The sequence below is a fragment of the Bidens hawaiensis genome, unplaced genomic scaffold (genome assembly GCF_021521415.1).
Source record: "Bidens hawaiensis isolate Kalapana, Puna unplaced genomic scaffold, B.hawaiensis_p1.1 tig00026587_1, whole genome shotgun sequence".
Lineage (NCBI taxonomy): Eukaryota > Viridiplantae > Streptophyta > Magnoliopsida > Asterales > Asteraceae > Bidens > Bidens hawaiensis.
The window spans coordinates 300,548-317,544 of NW_027494266.1; the positions used below are offsets into that span (position 1 = coordinate 300,548).

Below are 16,997 nucleotides of genomic sequence, written 5' to 3' on the forward strand. Positions count from 1 at the left end.
CGTTGCCATATTCCTTCACTTTCAGATTCATAGAAATCGAATTAATAGTCACATATCAAATTATCAATGGCAGAGGCCGACCTTAAAAACCTAGACCACCTTAGGATCCCACTTGAAGACATCATTTCAGCTACTGACAACTTTGCTCGATACAATATCCTTGGCCATGGAGGATTCGGGAGTGTGTACAAGGGTCAACTCCCCGGTGAGCCAGGTACAACCGTCGCTGTTAAAAAATTAGGTGTTCAAAGTATGCAAGGCGATCGCGAGTTCTTAACGGAGATCGCTACACTTGCTAGTTGCAAACATAAAAACCTTGTATCTCTAGTTGGATTTAGTGACCAAGGTAACGAGAAAATTGTTGTTTACAAGAAGGAGGATAATGGAAGCCTAGACAAATATCTAGACTCCATAGACCTCACATGGGAGCAACGTCTTCGAATATGTCTTGGTGCGGCTCGTGGACTCGAGTATCTTCACAGTGGTGTGGGAGCAGTGCACCGGGTGCTTCACCGTGATGTAAAAAGTTCTAACATCTTGTTAGATGCTGACTGGGAAGCTAAAATTTCAGATTTTGGATTGTCTAAAATAGGTCCAAGAAATATGTTCCAAACCTTTCTAGTCACGGCGCCTTGTGGCACACTCGGTTATATAGATCCAAAGTATGTAAGTATTGGAGTGCTAACAAAAGAATCTGACGTGTATTCTTTCGGCGTTGTATTGTTCGAAGTCTTGTGTGGAAGGGCAGCATCAATTGAGAAATTTAAAGACGAGTTTGAGTTTCTCTCAGTATCTGTGAAAAATTATTGTGGAGAGGGGAAATTAGACGAGATCATTTTCCCCAGTCTACTTGAACAAATGAAGCCGAACTCGCTAGAAATCTTCTCTAAAATTGCTTTCAGATGCCTGAACGAAGAACGAAGTATGCGACCAACGATGAGGTCCATAGTTGAAGAACTAGAAAGCGCTTTAGAACATCAACTTGTAAGTCATTATTTTCTTAAAATTAAGTATATTGCATAATATATAGGGAAAATCAAGAGAATATAGATATTGACCAAACATATTAGCAAACTCCTAAATGCTTAGCGGGTGTTTGGGTGAGTTTTTAATCTTGTTTTTTTTTTGTTTATTGGCTTTTTAAAAAACAAAATTAACTTTTGAAAAGCTTCAATTTGAAGCTTTTGGAGGAGTTTTGACAAACATATTTTGTTTTTCAACAAACAAATAATCAAGTTTTAAAAGCTCACCAAAACACCCCTCTTATTTGAGTTAAGAAAACTTCTGAAAACCAGTGTAACAAATGAAACTTTTTTGGTTGAAGTTTTAACAAAATGTAGTACATGTTAATATCATCATGTAAATAAAAAATTAACTACAAATTTTAATTTACCTACGGGTTATACTATGTGTAACGTTTTGATTTTTATATTACGCGTACCGACGTTTTGTTACACATATTATAACTCATATGATTTTTATATTAAGTGATGATAATATATGTGTGTGTGTATATAACATTAGGGTAGGGTTAACGTAAAAACATTTTTTTGTGAGAAGCATAAGAATATCTAGGCACTTGGATCTATGATATAGTGGTTGAGATTAGTGGTTTTTAAAATATTGTATAGTTTCCTATTTACATGATATAATCCATTTTTCTAAAATATTTTAAAGTCTTCTCACACTTCCACAAAACAATTGTTTTTTATTTGAACCCTTTTCTATAACATCATGTTAAAAAATTTTGATTGTTACACTACGATTTTAATAGTTTCTTGACACAAGTGAGTTATATGGTTGGGTTATACTAAAAAGACCAATGCATCTAAGAATGATTGGAAACAATCCTAGCCATTGAATGAAATGTTTAAGGGCTATGATTGAAAGTAGGGGGGACAATCTTGACCCATGGGTTGAATGAGTTGTATCAAAATGTATAAGATGGGTCAGAATGAGTCAAACTAAAAAAAGAAAATGATTGAAACGGGTCAAAACAGGTTGACATTTCTCGAGTTTTTTTTATGGAACGAGAAAAACGGAAATTTTTTTTGATATTTTTACTTTTTAAATTTTTGATTTATATTTCGAGTTATAATTTTTTAATTTTTTGGTGAGGGATTTTGAAATGGGTCAAAATGGGTTGAGATTTCAAAACCCATTTCAAAACCCCTCACCAAAAAATTCAAAAAAAATAAAATTATAACTCAAAATATAAATCAAAAACTTAAAAAGTAAAATGCCAAAAAGTTTTTTCCGTTTTTCTCGTTCCATAAAAAATAAAAAAAAAACAAACAAAAAAACCGAGAAATGTCAACCCGTTTTGACCCGTTTCAATAATTTTATTTTTTTTAGTTTAACCCATTCTGATCCATCTTATACATTTTGATACAAGTCGTTCAACCCATGGGTCAAGATTGCCACCCCTAATTGAAAGTTTGACGATATGCTAAGTGTGTGTTAATTTACTTTGACACCATTGAGTTTAATTTGAAGGATGATATCGTCCAAAGTGTTATATTATATAAGAAAAGTTGATAGGAACTCTAATAGCATAATTATCACATCCTATTTTTTTAGGCTTGATTAAAGGAAAATTCGAAAACCTCTCTTTTATTTTTGTCTTTTAGGCTTGAGTATAGGAACTTTCAATCGAATCATCAACATTTTTCTGAATCTTCTTTCATTTTTCCGTGGCTTTATTGTGTTATAGTTCATGTGCTTGTTGTGTTATAATTCCAATGTTTATTGATTTAAGTATTAACAAAAACACAACTATAAAACAATACAACAACCTGATAATAAAAATCCTTAGTATGACACATGAATCCATTAATGTTAAACACTACTCACGCTTAATATATAAAAGAGTAAACTGCGTTTTTCGTCAATGTGTTTTGTCTAAATCCGTAATTTTAGTCAAACAGTTTCAAATTTGTGATTTTTGTCCATGTGGCTTTATTTCACATGCAATTAAACCCGAATTCATTAACCCCGTTAAGTCTGGTCGTTAAACTGTTCAGTGTACCCTTCACGTGAGGGGCAGTTTTGTACCCTTCACGGAGCTATTAGTTTTTGAGTCAATATTCCTAGCCTCTCAAGTGAGGGGGCTTGCGAATTACGACTGAGTTTATTTGGGAAGAAAAAGGACAAAAATGCCCCTCACTTGAGGGGCACGTTGATGGGTTTCACGACCAAACCTAACAGAGTTAATGAATTCGGGTTTAATTGCAAGTGAAATGAAACCACATGGACGAAAATCGCAAATTTGAAACTATTGAATTAAAACCGCAGAGTTTGACAAAACACATAGACGAAAACTGCAGTTCACTCTATGTAAAAAATCAATGAATACGCTAACACAATATTATTTCGTTTAAACCACAACACAACAATGAATATGTATTATCTATAACACAACAATATACTGTTTGAACAATAACACAACAGTGAATACATATGACCAATAACACAACATTTAATATGTATGAACTGTAACACAACCGCAAATATGCATGAACTATAACCGTTGATTGCTTGCGATTACCGTGAAATGCTATAATTAAGTGTGTTTGTTTATGGTGCCAATTATGAAATAGCTATAGAATATAATTTTAAATTAATGAAGGCTTAAGTACACGAAAGGAGTTAATTGTATGGAAATTAACAAAGGGACATGGGTATGTCTTTAGCAGGTTAGGGTTTGCAATTCAGAAAGGGGTAGCGGCGCAGCTTGTTGCCCGCCTACCTGCTATATTGATGTAATATCTATGTTTATATTGACAATGGAAACCAAAAATTATATCAGAGTCGTAGTTGAATGTAACTTGTTTGGTTTTAGCGAAAAAAAAAAATTAACAAAAATCCTAGTGACAATAATGTCCCTATTAGTTATGATAAGTCCTTGCCACATGCCACAATCGGGCTGCCTCCTTCCCTTCTTTCTCACAATATTTTTTTTATTCTAACCTTCCTATATCTACACACACAAGCACACACGTTATTAGATTTTAACTTAAACTCATAAACTTCGTGTTGTATAGGGTACACGAATAATTGAGCCAGAACGTCAAATCGTAAGTTATCTATCCTCTTCATGAAATTAATTACAATCAGTTCAACTGATGATTTTTTTCTACAATTTGAAATTATATACAGTCACATATTGTACTTGTGTTATTTGGTAGGGTACACGAACCAGATTATGGGGATCACAAACAGGTGGAAATCCATTTTTGTTCCAGCTTAAGAGCAATCGAAAGTTGAAGAAGATAACCATTTTTCACGACGTCTGGATCCATGCTCTAATTTTTACGACACAAGATTTTAGTGGATCGTTGGAGTCTATAGAATATGGTTTCGAGCCTTACTACACGTGGGTGCGCGAGAGTACTAATGCTAAGAAGTTTGAGGTGAACAACTCTTTGTCCATATATATATATATAAATTTAGAACCCGTTTACCACGTATGGTGAAAAATATTAAATATAATATATAAAATTATTTTCTTATGTACATCTAATAGGTGGAAAAACTTATTACAGTATCATATTTTTTAAAAAAATAATATGTAAAAACTAATATGTAATTAGGTTTCGAAAATAAATTAAATACTATTTAATGTAATTTGACTTCCATATACTATTTTCTTTTTAAATGAATTATTAAAAATGAGAGATCTGTTGTGAAACAAACCTAATAGCCAATCAATATGAGAAAGAGAGATAGGAGAAAGATGGAGATTTCATTAATCATGTTTATATTACAATGAGATGCAATAGATTATATATAGGAGAGGAATACTTGTAGAATAAGCTAATCTATTTTAGGTGTTGATAACCAAAATAATAATATATATTTATAACACTCCCCCTTGGTTATCAACTTAATACGCTTGGAGATGCTGCTTCGTTAAAAACCTTGTTAGGAAAACCCAGTGGGACAAAACCATAGCTAAGGAAAAAAGAGTGCAGCGCGTATTGTCTCCCCCTGATTTATATATCCGTTAAAATTGTAAACATCGATCTTATATGAAAGTTGCCCAAAACTTTTGTAGTCAATCATTTGCATCTCCGTCCCTTGAAATTTGAATCCTCAAGTTGAATAATGTTGTATTATCTTCACGTGAAAAAATCTATTGCTTCATCTGGTAAACACTATGATCCTGTTGTGTTTATCTGCATCGACAATACTAGCCAAACTTGTTTTGATGGGTTAGTAAAATATAAACTCATATATTTCATACCTGTAATATATGTATTAACCCATTTGATGTCTCCAAGCCGGACACATGCTGATAAATATAAATAAAAGATATAAAAATCATGTATAGTTAGCATCGCATATTAATGCGCATATGCATTTAGTTATAATACTTTTGAACCAATAATGTTTCATATTATGATAGGAAATGATATAGAGTGCAATGTTGGATATCCTTTAACGTACTCAAAGAATGAATCTTGTCTTTAGTAAATTGTCTCAACATTTTTAGATGGACTTTGATAGATTGATACACATATAATTACACATATACTCAAACTGCAGGTCGAGCAATAATCACATCGGGTCAAGGTATTTCAAAAATTCTCATTCTAAAAGTTCTGCAGTTTCTCTCGATAATGTGTACATCATCACTGTAAACTGTGATTATATGAACCTTTAAGAGTAGAATTTTGATAAAAGTATGACTAATGACATCCAACTTGTCTCCCTCTTTATCAAAATAATTATTGATTGTACAATGCTTAATCCGACTATATTAGTCCATACATAATAAGCATAACTCTATGCATTTTTCAATCTATCATGAACTTCTTTCTAACTTGACAAATTGTGCATGTGTGTTCACTTTTCTATGATTTTTTGCTGCATAAACTTGCTCATTTAACACATCATTTTTGTATCACATATCAAAATCCATATTGTACCATTTCTTTGTTTATTAAGATATTGTACTCATCATATAGATTCTCTTCTATGTGCATTGCTTATTGATGCACAAGAATTCCATCATTAAGATGTATTAGTTAACATTTCAGGTATTCAACTACCTTATGAAACTCTTTAGGTTACATTTATGTTCAACATATTCAATAATCGTAACATATTCAAATATGAATCTGTATACAACATGAGTCATAGTGTTCTCGAGAATTTAATTTACATGATTTGATAATTCAAATCATTCGAAGACTTTCTTGTAAACTTTCAGTATCAACTGAATCACAATACTTATTAGACGCATATCAATTCTCTCTTTTTATTACCAGACTATTTAGATATCGAAAAGTCAATGCTTCCAGCATTGGAGAATGTGTCTCCTCATAATTAATCATGGATCTTTGCAAAATCCTTGTGCTACCAATTTTACCTTATATCACTTGTGCTACCAATTTTGCCTTATATCACTTTATTGAATTTTTATAACTCACATAAAAGACCCGTTTATATCTAACATATTTTACAACTTCAGTTGTATGGACTGCTGGTCCGACAAACTTTCCGTTATTTAGAGAATTCAACTCTGCCCTGTTTGCGTCTTTCCACTTTGGCCAATCATTTTTATAGGCAGATTTAGAATCTTGATCCTCATCATCAACATTTCAAGCGCTAATTATATATATATTAAAGTATAGCGACGTCGACTTTATTTCGATTCCATATATCTTTGTAGACATGATAAAATATATATTATTGAGAGCACTTTGTTTTCAGGTACCTAAGGTTCTTCAAGAACCATCATGTCTAATCTCTTTCAAGAGACCTTTTACTACACCTCGACTTAACCATCTTCATTATTTGCTCCAATTTTCGAGGAAATTTTACATTTGGAACCGATCAGTCTACCACGCTACACGCGCGCGTTAGACTTATTATCAATATGCGTTTGTCGTTTTGGGACATTTATTAATTGGAGCATTAGCAGTTCATATGAGTGTCTTAGCTAGACACTCTCTTTTGATCAGTGAATCGTCTGGTAATTGATTCGTTAATCTTCATACATGAATTATCCTTTGAACTTCTAGTTAATATAAGTTTGAGGATCAGCGATAATTCATTACAATTAAATTCATTTTCTAACTGCTTTATATCTCACCCCTAATGTTGGGAATGTTGATTCACTAAAGTGAAAACTAATGAGCCATAAACAAATATCTCATTAATAGCTCTAAGTATATAATCATAGATAATATTTAATACCAGCATACATTCCCAACTTCCTTTGTGGCCTCATCTTTGTGTCTTGTGGTAGATTAATTTCAATATATAATATTAGATGAGAAATACTTAGCTACTGACCCAAAACCAATTAAAATGGGGAGGAAGTATCATAACTTGTTGGCTTGATGTGAATTAGTTTTTTAAACATGTAAAATCATATGTACTCAAATACAAACATGAACCTTTGCTCTCGTGATAATTGCCTTTGTAACCAATTATAAAGTTGAGTAATCGTCTTTAACAATTTGTTAGAAGTTCAACACTTATTCCAACGATCAATATTAACTTGGGAATAAAATTCATTATTATAACATAATGTAAGTATACCAATATGGAATAATATGCTTGCTATCTTATTAGCTAAGCCATAAATCATGCAAACATCAAGTTGCCTTGATAACCATTTAGACGATGCATCGATTTTCAAAACACTAAATGGTATCATGTTAGGATATGTGTATCCTTTTCTCAATTACATAACATCTAGGGATTTACACCCCACCTTCATGTGGTAACTAAATGATTTCCCTTGAGAGCAATATTACATGTATAATTATTATGATGAATCTTTTGGTTCCTCAATAAATTTCACATCATTGACTCAGTATGGTCTAACCGGTCACGCCATAAGATAATCATGATCCATTAACTTCAAGTTTATGATCGTATATATATCATGCTTCTTTAGTACAAGATTTTAAATATGAGTGAACATTGTATGATCGTTTCAAACGATCATGTGATTTCACTTTTGTATTTCCAGATTTTGTTCTCATATATAACCAATCTCTTTGCAACATGTGGTGGTCGATCTCATTATTAGCATAGGCATCATTATATATTGATGATCGATCTCATTATTAAAATAATCACCATTACAATTTTCTCAATTATGTCCATGATTGCAATGATCAATACGTTGTCAAATTCACTTCAGGAATGGTATAAAACCAAACCATTTCCATGGTTTATTCTTAACTTTCTCCAGCACGGATACTAAATCATTTCAAACGTTTCATACGTTTTAATGATATGCTACTTCGGGAGCATATTTGAGGTTTGACAAATGAAAAATTGTCTTATCCATGTTTTTCCTCATAATTAATCTTCTCTTTATATACTAACAAGTATTGAGAAAGTAATTACATGAATGAGTTATGTAAGATTTATCATACTAATATTTTATAATCTTTAATAATAAGATCTTGGGAGAATGACATTTTAGGTGTCATATCTAAGTATATTTTATTTTTCCATGAGATTAATAATAAACCATAACTTGATGTACTTGTTCTATTCAATACTATCTAATAGATTACACACAATACTAAATAGTAAACATGTCATTATAAAACAAATTATAATAACTTTAAGTTATCAACTATTAATTACCTTTAACAAGGTAATATTTATTGACATATGCAAGTGGTACAAATAGTTATTTTCTTATGAATTCTTTTTGTTAAAACTAATGTATTAAGCCACCCAAAAATAGAACACAAACACTAACCAAATTATATATCTATCTTTTGAGAACGAAAACCAATATTCTATAAGTAGTATCGTTTGACATCATATTCACTCATCAATTTATTTAACTAACATAACCATAGTTTGTTTAAGCTAAAGAAACGACTAATCATATTATTATCTAGCTACATCATATAATAACCGATATCAAACATGGCAATTTAGAGAACCAATAAATTATAGCAAAATAATAGTTGTAATATAAATCATTTAATATTACAAAAGTATGTATACTCGGTATCATACAATCAATCAATCTAGTTTTTCTCAATACTAACTGAATTTATTTCATATATCAATATGCATACGAAAATAACTATCTACTAGATGTATGATTTACTTTGTTTCAATAAATCATAAGGAATCAATAATAACTAATAACCACCCATGTATCCGTTTACATAAATCTTAATAAATTTGTGGAAGACCAAGATTATGATAATATAACTTACATAGAGAATATCTACAATTACTTTAAATCACAGAGTTATATTGTAATATATTTTAAAACTTATATTACATATTAAATAAAGATAATATTTATACCTTATTTGAATAAAATAAATATAACTATGCATTACTATACAAAAAGGAAAAATCACATTTAAAGTATAACGATTATTTGAACAATAATATCCATGTATAGTTCATATATAATTCGCTTATAGAAAACGCTAAACAATATATGAATATATAAAGGCAATAAATTTCGTCTAAATATAGAATATGTTTTATTTAATTTCCAAATCATGTACATTGGAAACGAATCCGGTGCATTGATCCTTCACTTTAACATACATGGATGGCTTAATAATTTGTGAGATTCTTTATTTTATACAACAATATTAGTTTATATAAATAATAGTTAAACTTGGTTATGATAAGTAAATACATGGTATTAATTAGTTTAATATTTAATCGAGATGAAACTATTTATTCACAGTTAAACAACTTTCATAAATCTCTTAGAACAAATAATCATAATCAACATATATGTTATGCAACTTGCAGTTTGCTTTTCATCTTATATGAGATATCATTAAATAATTTAAATTGTTGTCGTTTTCTCCAAAAACAAGATTATGGTTCCTGATAAACATATTATTTGAATGCAGGCATTATAAACAAATATTGATAGAATCAAAAGGTTACCAGTTTTGCGGTTGCAATCTGATTAATTCATACCCACGGCTTATTAAAATCTGATCCACTCCGTCTCCAATAGCAACTCGTGCTGATAACGTGTTGTGAAACAAGCCTAATAGCCAATGAATATGAGAAAGAGAGATATGAGAAAGATGGAGATTTCATTAATCATGTGTATATTACAATGAGATGCAATAGATTATATATAGGAGAGGAATACTTGTAGAAGAAGCTAATCTATTTTAGGTGTTGATAACCAAAATAATAATATATATTTATAACAAGATCGAGATCTTTAATAAGGGAGAGGGACACGAAAAAAATGTGACAATAAATATGGAGTCAACATATGGCATGCGAGCCTTTTAGTTAGAGCGTGTGCGTGTGTGTATATATATATTCATTTTAATTAATTAAATCATTAAAAATATAAAAAAATTAAAAATGTATTTTTTATTACAAAAACGAGATTTTTTTAATTAGAACAACTGTTAGCACGCAAAAACTTTGAAAACAATTATGTAGAAAGAATTTTTTTACTTGTAAAACTCATAGTTTCTCCATTTCCCATTAAACTTCACCATACTCACACACGAACTATAATATATTTCAAAAGATAAAGAGCTACTAAGTATGAGTGTCATGTGACAAATTAGCATGACCGTGCCATAATTTAAGGAAGGTTAATTTTAATGATGCACAGATTAACCTTGATGATGACGAAGAAATAATTGGGTTATCTGGAAGTGTCGGGAAATATAAGGGTAACCATGAATTGATCACGAGTTTGTGTGTTACGACAAACAAAAGGAAGTACGGTCCTTTCACTCACGAAGCTGAAGATCGTTTTTCAGGATCATGGGACACGGGTTTGTTTGATGGGTTTTATGGTCGTGCAGGTGAGTACATCGATGCCATTGGTTGCTGTTTGAAGGCTACCGCTTTGGCAGATTGATTTCTTTAAAACGTAATTATCGACCAGTTTAAAAAGATGTAAGAATGATCGACTACTCGGTTGAAAGTAATCTAAACTAAGTTTGTAATCTCAAGTTTGGCTATTATTAGATTGTAATCTCATGCAGTCAATAGAATCGTGTAAGCTTATGATTAATCTTGTGTTTATATTGTTTGAAGTTTGTGTGTTAGTTCTTGAGTGTATTCTATTGCCAACTTTGTGGTATGAAAGCCACAAAGATTCAAGCAGTGAGAGTATTCTATTTGTTCTATAGATGAAACAACTATCGATATTCTAGGTTAAGATATTTTTTTAGTTTCGCTTTTCAAAGGTGAAGGTTATAAATATTGGAGGATTCAGTTGAAAACCATCCTTACGTCTTAGGAGTCTTGGGATGTAGTCGAATATGGTGTGAATGATAATGATAAACATCAGATTCGACACAAAGAAGCCAAGAAGAATGATGCATATGCAATAGCAGTTATTCAACAAGGAATTCATGATCAGATTTTCTCGTGGATTTCTGCGACCTCCACCTTAAAGGCGATTCAGGAGGTTCTTCGATTGGGACTTTAGGGAGATTCACAGGATTAGGTTGTAAGGTTACAAAGCCTTAGGAGAGATTTTAAATCTCTTCGTGAAGGAAGAAAAAATGTGGCTAACTAGTTCTCATGTGTGATGGCTATTGCAAGTTAAAAAAAAAGAGCTAATGGTGAAGAAGGTGAAGGTCACAATGTGATGGAGAAATTACTAAGGAGTCCTAGTTCAAAATTTGTTTTTATGTGGTGCCATCATTAAGTTGACTCACAATTATGAAGAAGCTTACTATTGACAAGCTGAGGAGTTTGCTCCAAGAAACAAAATAGGTGAGAGGAACAAGTACTTCAAGGATTTCAAAACGACAATAGGTTTCAATACGAGATGTTTTTTTCAAGCCGTAGAGGAAGAGGCTAAAGAATCAAGGTTACTTTGAAGAATCCTATAACTTTTGTTAAAATTGTCAAGATTCCAGGTCTAATTTGAGCATTTATAAAGTTAAAGGACTTGATTGTAATTAAGCCAAAGTGTGAGCCCAGGGTTAAAGGTTATGAAAAGATATAACACCTCTTCCATAGCCTCGATATCAAATGAAACGAACACCGCATGAACATAAATCAACACAACATAATACAAATGAACATCAACAAGCACCAACTGAAGTCTAATAGTTTTATTATCCTTAAAAACTATAAAATAACATAGTTTAGTGGGTTTAACGAACAAAACCAAACATACATAAACAAACAAATGTAAATAGAAAAAACATAAACGAACACCAACTGAAGTCTAATACTTGTTAAGTTACCCTTAAAAAATACATATAATGACGTAGTTAAACAAAGAAACGTAAATCAAGGAACAACGAAACATGTGTTCACATTCATTCGTTTAATTATAAGCCATAAAAGTTATCCTTGTTCGCTCATTTATTAAACAAACGAACATAAGAATCTTATGCACTGTTTGGTTCGTGCCATCACCCGAAACCTCCCTCCCCATAAGCAACTTATATTTAAAACCACAAAAAAGAAGCAACAAATTAAAAACGCTTCGCCCACCTTGGGGCTCGAACCCACGACCACAAGGTTAAGAGCCTTGCGTTCTACCAACTGAGCTAGACGGGCTATACATACTTTGTTACATTACTTTAATAAGTAACAGTAAAATTGTGGAGTGCAGTTTTGGAAGGAGACATAGGATTGCTTGAATTAACGGTTTTGGTCTTGGAGACACTGAGTGATTAGTGATAGTTATACTAATGTGCTAATCTATTCTGCCTCTTTGAATGTCTTCACAGAGATGAGAGATCTAATAACTTTAAGGTATAAAGTCTAAATTTATATTTAAACGAATTTTTAAATTCAGACTTATAGATGTGTATTAAACAAGTTTCTATGTATGAAATTTTTTATATACATATATATATTTTTTATTTTTTTACCAAAATGGTGTAGTTGGAAAATTTCATAGTTTGTGGAAGTAAACACAAAAGAAAGACTCAAACTAGCAAATACAAATCAGCTAAATTCAAAAGTCTTATGCAGCTAGTACACATGGTATGATTCACAATTCAAAAGAAACAAAAGTTCTAAACATGTAAAACATATGTTGACTAAAAAAACAAACTCATACAAATCTAGCCAATAAACCTGAGTCATTGAAAACGACATACAATCCATATCCGTACTCGCTTACAGAAATGGGGGCAGTATTACCCATCGACGAGGGTACTTCGGTCTTCCTTCCTTCCCATCAAACAGCTGCAACAAAAAAAACACCATAACATGTATCAGAGCCAGTATTTATAATTAAACCAAATTTGACTTGATTGAATTAAAACACAACTACAAAGGTCAAGAAAATTACCCTTCTGAGCCGCCGATGTTTAGCCAAGGCCCGGTTAGTCATAATGGAAGCAGCAACCACAAGAAACACATAACCCGCAACAGTTTGTGTTGCAATATTAAACCCCAACCACTGATAAATCTCGGTAGTGTAATTCGCACATGTCACAATATTAAACAAAAACCCACGTGGAATCTGGTACCCTTCATTCCCACCCGGGCTCCTAAGATTCCTTAGTATGATGTGGCAATACAAGTTTGCAACTTGCATAACCAACCCGAACCCAAATCCAACTTTCATTTGAAGATCACTTACAGGCGTGTAAAACGGATAATTAACATAATAAGCAATGTAACACCCGAAAGTCCAATAATAAGCACAGTTTCTAAACACATTTGAAAGAGGCGAAGTTGCGTGACTGAACCGGTGCACGAAAAACGTCTCCATGATCCGTTTGAAGTAGTGTAAAGACCAATAATATAACGCGTATGTTTGAACCGGATGGATGACCCGTTCACCTTTGTACCCGAAAAATTGGTACACCACTGGGAAGTAGTAGAAGATGGGGTAGAGGATTAACGGGCCCAAGTACTCGAAAAAGAAGAGTGTGCGGTATGAAACTTGTGGGCCCAAATCCTTGAACACTACGGTTATGGTGTCATTATTTCCATTTGTGTAGTCTTTTGAGGCTTTTTTTGGATTGAAGAACAACGGGCTTCTTTGAGCCCGGTTCTAGGGGCAGCGTTAGACGTTGTCGAGAAGGATAGTATTTCTTAACTGTTTAAAGAAAACGCGCGTAAGAAGATATACAGTTTTGATTATATAAAACTCTTTAAAAATATAAATGAAATGAGAACTATTTAATAATTAGGTACAAAAGGAAACACTTTTGGCCTTTGAATCCATTGAAATATGATTCATTTGGTTCCCAGCTATCTAGTGGTTATCATTCTATCTTTCCTTAATATGTATTGTGTATAAATACTAAACCTTTTATTTTTATAAATTGACCACAATTGTTTTGTTGTTTAGAGTTTGGCCAGATTTTTAAAAAAAAATTAAAACTAGTAAAGCTAAAATTTTTATAAATATAACACAAAGTTTTGTTAATATACAGTTTAGCCACAAAGTTTTTATTTTTAAATTTTGATTTTTATATAAAAAGCAAAATGTGCAGGTGTGTTTACTATTTTTATTTTTTATCTATCTTGTGGTATAAATTTCGTGACGAACCAAATGGATACCAACATTGGCCCCTCTATTTGTTTTCATGGTTTTTGATCCATGTAAAACACGCGTTATGATCCTTTTAGGCATATATCACGACTTTATTCGTTTATATGGTTTTCGATCGATAGCTGAATTCCCTCAATTGTATTAGATCCGTAATGGGTCAATCGGGTATAATTTGGATTGTATTTGATCAATTTAATGAGTAAAACTTACTTTGGTTATAAATTGCTTCCTGCAAATCAGCAACAGTAGCCTGGAATATCCACAAATAATATAAAACATCAAAACCCTACAATAATTAGACTCACTGGCATGAATATGAGGAAATTGAACTTACAGAGTTGTCGAGAACAAGGCCGCCGTTAATTAATTCTGTGCCGTTACGCGTAGTAACGGTGACCTTCATTTTCATTTTTCTTAAGAGAAAGCGGAGAAAACAATAATAACAATGGTTGAGAATGAGATCTGGTTAACGGGTAGGGGTGATATTAGAGCATTCACATCCCATCCCCTGTAATTATACGCGGGATGTTTACAAATTATAGGGTGGGGTTAACGAGTGTAAATTATAGGGTGGAAAGAGAAATGTAGTGATTTTTTGTAAATTTGGGCTCCTATTTATTTTTTAATATTTGTTGGATTGGTTGTGAGTAGAGGAGAGAGAAAATTGTAATGATAAGAGTAAAAAATATTATTTAATTGAACAGGAGAGAGAAATGTAGTATTTTTTAGTGTAATTATAGAGATAGGGATGAGGAATAAGATGAGAATGCTCTTAATATAAGGTCTTGTTGTATAGGTGATGCGTTAAATTTAATTTAATTTAATTTAATTTAAGGGGGAAAAGTGTGATTTTAAAGGCGTGTGGTTGGGGTAGATGAAACTACCTGTGTGTCTGGTTGTCGAGTATGAACAAGAGAAGTTTAAATTTGAGATATTGCCAAAATTGTAAATAAAAAAACCCCAGTTATTTACGATTACGGAATTTATTGAAATATGGAATTCAACCCTGAAAATACAAGATCCCAGTTTTTTTACTATCCGGAGTTCGATACATTTCAAAATCGAGGGGGGGAGGCGGTGATGTCAAGTATTAGCTTGGTAAAGAGGTTTTCGATAAGTCATGAGGGTCAAAATCGGTATATGCGGTTGACATCCGTTTTAAAAAGACTTACTCGGATATTACGGGTAATCCAGAAGTTGTTCAAGAAGAAAAAAAAATAAATGAAGGGTAGTGTTTGAAGTAGGCAGGTGGGGGTAGTGGGCGGTAGCTGCATCTATGCATGGTAGCTTGATTTGGTTGATTTTCATACATAGCATTTAATGGTTTATACTTTTTAGAGATTATGATAAAAGATAAATTAAGAATAACCACTTGTTTTGAATTATGGGTTTTAGAGGTGCACACGGTTACCGGCTAGTAAATGGTAAATCTATAACTGGTTTTTTTATTTTGGCCTAGTTCAAGGTTTTTTAATTATTTTTTTCTAAAACCTACTTTTTCCCGATTATTTACTGGTTCGGTTATATACTTGTTAGGGTTTTTGTGCTTTAAATCCGGGTAGTACCTGACCTAATTAACCGGTCTAACAGGTTAGTTGATTTTTGACCACTAACTAATTATTAAATTAACTAGTTTTCAAATAACCATTTGACTGGTTTGTGCATGTATAAAATTGGGTTTGTCCTAATTGTTTGTCACACACTGAATTGCAATATGATACGATCGATCCAATACTGTCAACTCCCAATTTCATCGGCCCAAGATCATGCAACACCCACCAAGTTATGCAGGCTCAAAATCAATGGCCCAAACATTCCATTCGTTTACCGCTTCGTCTCAACTCTCAACTCTCAAACAATGATTTGCAACCAACTTTATGAAGATAACAATCATTTGTTAACTTATTTTCAAGTCCTTTTAGTTTCTTATAGTTATAAAAAGATATTTTCTTATAGTTATAAAAAGATATTTTCTTGTTGTTCTATATTTAATGTTCTATAAGTACTTTTGAGTTTTAATAAAAACCCAATCCAACACAATAAAGTTTTTATTAACATTTAACACAAATCAAATTACATCTGGATAACGGGTAAACGAGCAATAAGCTGCGCCGCTATCCCCTTTTGGATTGCAAAGCCTATTCTACATGTTCGAAAGTTAATGTGCGTGCTACGCTGGGAAGTTGGCTGGTATCAGTTCGGTTCGTTACGATAAAAGTTTTGAAAAATTTCATTACCAAATTTGAGATACCAAAAAACAAGGGGATGTATGAAATTAAAGTTGAGGGGCCAAAAGTATAGATGTGAAAATTTTTTGGCTAAAGTATAATGAACCCAAGTTTATACATAAAGGTGAGGGGCCGAGAAGTATAAATGCGAAAGTTTTGTGACAAAAGTCTAATGAAATAAAGTTCAGAAGCCAATAAGTATTTTTACGAAAAATTTGTGCTAAAAGATTGAAAAGGGCAACTTAAAGTTGCATTTTAATATATACTAGTTCTTTACCCGCACGTCGCGGCGA

General features: G+C 32.1%; 1 protein-coding gene, 1 non-coding gene and 1 pseudogene across 4 annotated transcripts; 1 reads left to right on the plus strand and 2 right to left on the minus strand.

Moving 5' to 3' along the window:
* Positions 1-27: 27 nt before the first annotated feature.
* On the plus strand, positions 28-10,861 carry LOC143573569 (putative serine/threonine-protein kinase PBL28). 2 transcript variants are annotated; one of them, XM_077058411.1, is made up of 4 exons: positions 28-984; positions 4,044-4,076; positions 4,188-4,412; positions 10,604-10,861. In XM_077058411.1, exons 1-4 carry the CDS (start codon positions 67-69, stop codon positions 10,853-10,855), a joined length of 1,428 nt encoding a protein of 475 aa, XP_076914526.1. In that variant the 5' UTR covers positions 28-66; the 3' UTR covers positions 10,856-10,861. The 2 variants fall into 2 exon arrangements, with proteins under 2 accessions (XP_076914526.1, XP_076914527.1); XM_077058412.1 differs by lacking the exon at positions 4,044-4,076.
* A 1,585-nt stretch (positions 10,862-12,446) lies between these two features.
* TRNAK-CUU (transfer RNA lysine (anticodon CUU)) lies at positions 12,447-12,519 on the minus strand. The gene has a single exon. It is a non-coding gene; the product is annotated as a tRNA-Lys (tRNA).
* A 376-nt stretch (positions 12,520-12,895) lies between these two features.
* On the minus strand, positions 12,896-14,958 carry LOC143573570 (very-long-chain enoyl-CoA reductase-like; annotated as a pseudogene). The gene is made up of 4 exons (XR_013142452.1): positions 14,811-14,958; positions 14,687-14,726; positions 13,262-14,017; positions 12,896-13,155 (listed from the first exon to the last, which is right to left on the minus strand). The product of XR_013142452.1 is annotated as a very-long-chain enoyl-CoA reductase-like (transcript).
* Positions 14,959-16,997: the final 2,039 nt, after the last annotated feature.

What these genes read in the sequence shown, in the direction of transcription:
- LOC143573569 (XM_077058411.1), top strand. Translation starts at nt 67, where the DNA reads ATGGCAGAGGCCGACCTTAAAAACCTAGACCACCTTAGGATCCCACTT. An exon ending in GCGCTTTAGAACATCAACTT is followed by an intron (nt 985 to 4,043) that starts GTAAGTCATTAT and finishes CGTGTTGTATAG; the next exon opens with GGTACACGAATAATTGAGCC. An exon ending in CTAATGCTAAGAAGTTTGAG is followed by an intron (nt 4,413 to 10,603) that starts GTGAACAACTCT and finishes AATGATGCACAG; the next exon opens with ATTAACCTTGATGATGACGA.